Below are 5348 nucleotides of genomic sequence, written 5' to 3' on the forward strand. Positions count from 1 at the left end.
TTTCTGAATAAAGTGTCCAGGATTCGGTTTGAAGTCTATACTATTGTCATGCAACAAACTTTAATTTTTTCTCCAGTCTACTAAAGAATTTAATTAATAAAATTCCTAATGAAAAAGTATTTTCTATTATGAGGAAAAAAATGTTACAGTTAGAATTTTTGAGGTAAGACTCCATTAAGAGTGTATCAGTCAAAACAATGAGGGTGTTTCAGTCACTTAATGAAGGTTATGTGTCATTTGAGACACCCTAAGGAAACATGTTTGACCTCCAAGTGCCGTTCTGCAGGTCCTTCGTGCTGCCCCTTTAAGGATAGGTCTGATACCTCAGTGTTAGGCATCCACCTGTGGGCTACTGAATCAATTTCTAAATCTTTAAGGACTTGTATGAAAACTTATGTACTTGGGGCGCAACTTATCCCACGTGCCTGAAATAACAACATACACTAGCTGAGTCATTCAGATTGAGTGGTCATATACGGTGTAAAACAAGCAAGTGTCATCCTGCCAGTGTAAGCAATAGGGAGTCGGCAAAATATTCTAGAGCATTAAATGTCACTGAGTGCTTATAAGTCAACAACTGAATCAATACCATTTGTAAAGTCATCTACATTTAGGTGACTCAGTTGTGAACTGGATCCTGTCCTTGAAGTTTAATCTGTCAATACAAAGGCTATCTCACTAAAATATTGAGCTGAAAGCCACAATGCAGATGCGGCTCATATACATCGAGATTTGGTTCTGAAGGATTTTTGTGATTTTTAAGTTTAGCAATCTCAGAGTAGATGCAGAATTGCCTTTATCATGAAATGGATTAGTGAATTTGGAGTAGGCTTCCCAGCCTACTCTCCTATATTCTACCTCAACAACCTGTCACTGTATTTCTCACCTTGCTAAATTAGAGATGATCATTCTTCCTGACTCGATAAGTCACCCAATTTACCTTAGCATTAGAGGAGGGTTGCACAAAGTGTCCCTTCTCCAGTCATAGAATGAGCCTACTGGGCATCTGAAGGTCCCAAGCCTACCCTGGAGGGAATGCTTCTGCACACAGGTAGCAAATCTGTCCTTTCCAAAGGGCCAGATGTGCAGGAGGCTGTGCATCCCATGAGGTGCAGGACAGAGGGCTCTCCCAGGAACTACAAAAATCAGGGCTGCACAGCAGCTTGGTAGAGCAAACCGCAACAGCTGCACCTGCTGCCACCTCTCTCTGGGCTGCTCCTTCACCACATGCCTAAGCAGAGATAGGTTGAGCGCCTATGTACTAAACTAAAGTAAACTCTGTGTGCTCTCACTATGTTACAGATGAACATAACATTTTGCCAAGTAGAAAACACTACTAAGTTCTTTGAGTGCAGAGCTAATTCGCTATAACGCACCTTCTATGCAACAGCCATAAAGCCAATACAGTCACGTTACAGCAAAGTAAGCATAGACACATAAAAACTGAAGAAAGAGCGGGCAAATCAACTTGTGCTATTTGGCTGCAGGCAAAAATTAAAGCGAGCCATGCTGAAAACTTGTAAACTTTTCTTATGCTGCCATGACACCTGTCTCAGAAGACTGAAAAGCCTGAGAGCACCAGTTGCAAAAGCTTTTTAGTTTAATGTTGGAAAAGATGCCTGCAACCAAAGAGGGCAATGAAGAGGTGAAAAAGTCTCTGGCTGGCATTTGCAACATGACTATAATACAGAGAAGGGCAAAATAACACAATTCTTATTCTAGTTGAGTATGTTTTCTTTGTGTGTGAGGTCATATGCTCATAGATTCTACATACATTGCCCTGGCAGGCCAGTATTAAGAATCATGGTTCTAATCTGCCTTCAGCAATCATGTGTGCAGCTCCCAGTGGAGACAATGAGAGATGGGCATGATAAGGCAGAATTCACCATATATTCTTCTTCAAACCAAATTCTGATATATTTCTCTTGCACTGTGATTTCAAAACTTTGAAAGGAAACACTTTTGGTCAAGAAGTGCCGCTTTCAAATAATTGCATTTATCTCAAAATGACATGCTGCATAAACATAGGGCATGCTTCGGAATCTTAATTCAGCTTTTTGGTTTTGAAAATGATCCCACCAGTCCTTTCAGTACAGGGACTGGAAAAGTTCTTTTGAAGATAACATTTATTATGCACATCAAAATGCTTCAATGCAAACAGGACAGGCAAGATAACACATTTTAAAAGCTTTCTTGTTTTCCCTTTTTTTCTTTCTGGCAAACAAGAACGTTTTATATTACTTTTCATTATTATTTTTTACTCTCTTCTCCTAAGCTTGGAGCTATTTATGGAAATTACAGTATTCATGTATGGTAGCTTCAGTCAAAGATATCAGGATTGGTATGAGAGGAAAATTTCGACTGAAAGCTTGTTATTCACATCGTTCTCTTCTCAGCTTGGCAAAGTTGAAGGTTAACGTCATCTGTTCTAGACATTTCAGATTAGTCACAGAACTTTTCTTGGTGGTTCAGTGCCTGGTCATCCAGTCAGAGGAACAGTAATCCATATGGAAAAATTAGCTCAATGCTACTAGACTGGTGGTTAATACTTGAGCCTTAGTTAGGAATGTTCGCAGCATCTTGGGACTCTTTTCTTCCTTGATCAATTTCTTAAAATAGGATTCTTCATCAGAGGCTGAAAAGAGGAGGACTGTACTGAAGTACATTTTTTTTCCATCACCACGTCTTTTTTTTTTTTTTTTTAGGAAAAAGATACATATATTTTAAATGTCCCATGCAAATAAAATAAAATAAAATAAAATAAAATAAAATAAAATAAAAATTTACACAATTTGGTTAGGAGTCACATTCTGAATTCCTGCATTGTAGTTTGGTTGGTTTGCATCCTGGAATTATAATCTTCAACAGGAGATTTGTTAAGACATACTTAATGTATAAATGCTGATACACATTGCTGGAATCTGGTAACTAACTGCATTTTTGAATAAGAAATGTTTTGACACTATCTTTTGGATTATTTTCAACTCTGTATTAAATTAGAAACCTTATTGCTTAACAGCACATACGGAATATTCCTTCTCATTTGAGACACAGTTTATTCTAAAGGGTTAAAATGTCTTGTCTAAATGAAGCAGGTGAAAAGGGCAGTGAACTGAGATGTAAAATCGTAAAAGCGGTCAAGTAAAGGTCACCCTTTGCCACTTGGCTTTGACAAACAACAACTTAAAAGGGCATGCCTGAGAGAAAAATATTAAATATTTTGTTCAAAATACAGATTTGTAAGAAACAATGGTTTAGAAAAACTATGTATTAAAAATGTAATTGAATGAAGCAACTGCATTCTCCTTAGCAACTGCTCTTTAAAAACACCAATAACACTGGAAAATCAACACCCAAATCTATTTAGATTTTATTAAAATGGAAATTTTACTGAAATGCTGAGTAAACATATTAAGAAATATGTTCAAAATGCATCTACTAAATTCATGTTTCCATTTACTATTAAAAGTAGATAATCCAGTTCCAATTGGCTGATTGCACTATACTACTTAGAACCCTGGCTTTTGCTAATGTCAATTTTTAATTTAAAATATATCAATAAAAAGGGACACTGGCATAACAGATATTTTATATCCTCTGTAAAATTCTTTCAGTTACATGTTTTGGCTTTTCTTTTGTTCCAGTTTCTTTTGAGTCAAGATTTATCAATTAGAGGTTGAAATAATTCACTTCTATTTCTGATACTTATTAAAAAATGGAAAAGACTGAATATGGAAAAAATATTACCTCAATTTAATTTTAAAAACCTGATTTCACATGAATCATTATATTAAATGCGTACAAAAAAAGCTCTGTACAGACATGAAGGTCAAGATAATTAAGATATACAGCTCTCACCCTCCCACTAACCTAGGAACTGGCAGACTAAATTAGACCATAACTAGAAAGGAGATTGTGTCACAGACTGGTATAAGCATTAAAAAAAAAAGAAACACCTTACCAAAATTGTAGTGACAACTACTGTTCTATTCTCAATGGCTGAAGTGTCATTTCCAAGTGTAGGTTCATGCTGAATCAAAACTAATTTATCCATGTCATTCCAGTAACCAACCTGCAAAAGAAAACGTATATAGTTTACAGTAGAAATAATGATTTACAGTAGAAGTCTACATTTCATATAATTAAAAATGTAAATTATATATAATTACATATGTTGCAATTAATTAGTTGGTATTACAATTATTCCATCTATACAATTATTAATATTTTTATATAAAATAAAATGTAAGTTCCATATAATTACAAATATAAATGATTATAAGAACACAGTGATTTTAAGATATTTTTGTACCAGATAAAGTGTTGTTACACTCATAGACAGGCGCATGGTGGTACATATCTAACACTTTGGGTATACCGTCTTGCACCACTGCTGCACGGAGACCTGGTATTGCTGCCACTCAGCTGTTCCTGAATGATCTAAGCTACTTACTTCAACCAGAGACACAAGTTAAATTCCATTTTCGATTTTTGAAGCCTTCCTGGGGCATAAATGAGTTATAAGAATTTTTGGTCTCCACAAGAAAATTATTCACGAATCCTCCAGATCTTCTAGTCTTAGGCAGAGGAGTGAAAGACACCAGAATCACAGCTTTGCAATTCAATGGCTGATCTCAGTTCCTTGCTCCATCGAGGGCCTCCCAGGAGACTCCAACTCAGGGATTTACACCAGGCTTGTTCCACTTAACTGCTGGCACTGACCTTTAGTACCTACATTAGATGTTGTTATAAGCCCTGTTGTTATAGGTTTCTTTACACTCACTGGACAGATCGGCACCAGCAGACGGTGACTCAGCTCAGGCAAGACAAGCATCTCTCCTGGAAAAGTGCTTGCTTTCCCCACTGGCTCTAAAGCATAGTAAGAGTGACTTCACTCTAAAAGTATCTCTGGTAAGTGCCTACAGTGAGGTGAAAGAAATCACGTTTTCCTCTCCCTGGCTCCATTATAGACTGCCACAGTCCTTCACAGAGAAGCCTTAGGGCGAGATAGCTGCCTTTGTTCATTGCTGTCAATGAACTACACTAGAGCCAGGTTTGAATCACTCGTTCTTGTATTCCCATGGAGAGAAACAAAACAAAACAAAACAAAAACCGTGGTATGCTGGCAATCAGAAACCTTCCCTTGTGCACAGCCATCGCTCTCTGCAGTGCACACCTCTGATACTCAGAACAGCCTACAGCTGTGCCCTGTGCACTGGTAGTGATGTTGCTGGGCACAAGACATGAGTCAGCATCCTTTCCTGTGAGGGTCCAGGGATGCAGTGCTTGCTGTAAGACCAGATAGGATGAAGGCAGGCTGTGAATCACAGAATCACAGAATCACAGAA

At 37.4% G+C, this 5348-nt stretch overlaps 1 protein-coding gene across 1 annotated transcript in view; it reads right to left on the bottom strand.

Moving 5' to 3' along the window:
• Nucleotides 1–4348, bottom strand: part of LOC104537751 (glutamate receptor 4-like) — a 58826-nt gene extending 54478 nt beyond the window's left edge. The window contains exons 1-2 of the mRNA XM_010180728.1: nt 4313–4348; nt 3962–4072 (exon numbers count right to left, since the gene is read on the bottom strand). Of these exons, the coding sequence (XP_010179030.1) occupies nt 3962–4072; nt 4313–4348 (147 nt within the window). The remainder of the gene's footprint in view (nt 1–3961; nt 4073–4312) is intronic.
• Between the last annotated feature and the right edge of the window lie 1000 nt (nt 4349–5348).

The sequence above is a fragment of the Mesitornis unicolor genome, unplaced genomic scaffold (genome assembly GCF_000695765.1).
Source record: "Mesitornis unicolor isolate BGI_N332 unplaced genomic scaffold, ASM69576v1 scaffold40593, whole genome shotgun sequence".
NCBI classification, from domain to species: Eukaryota; Metazoa; Chordata; class Aves; order Mesitornithiformes; family Mesitornithidae; genus Mesitornis; species Mesitornis unicolor.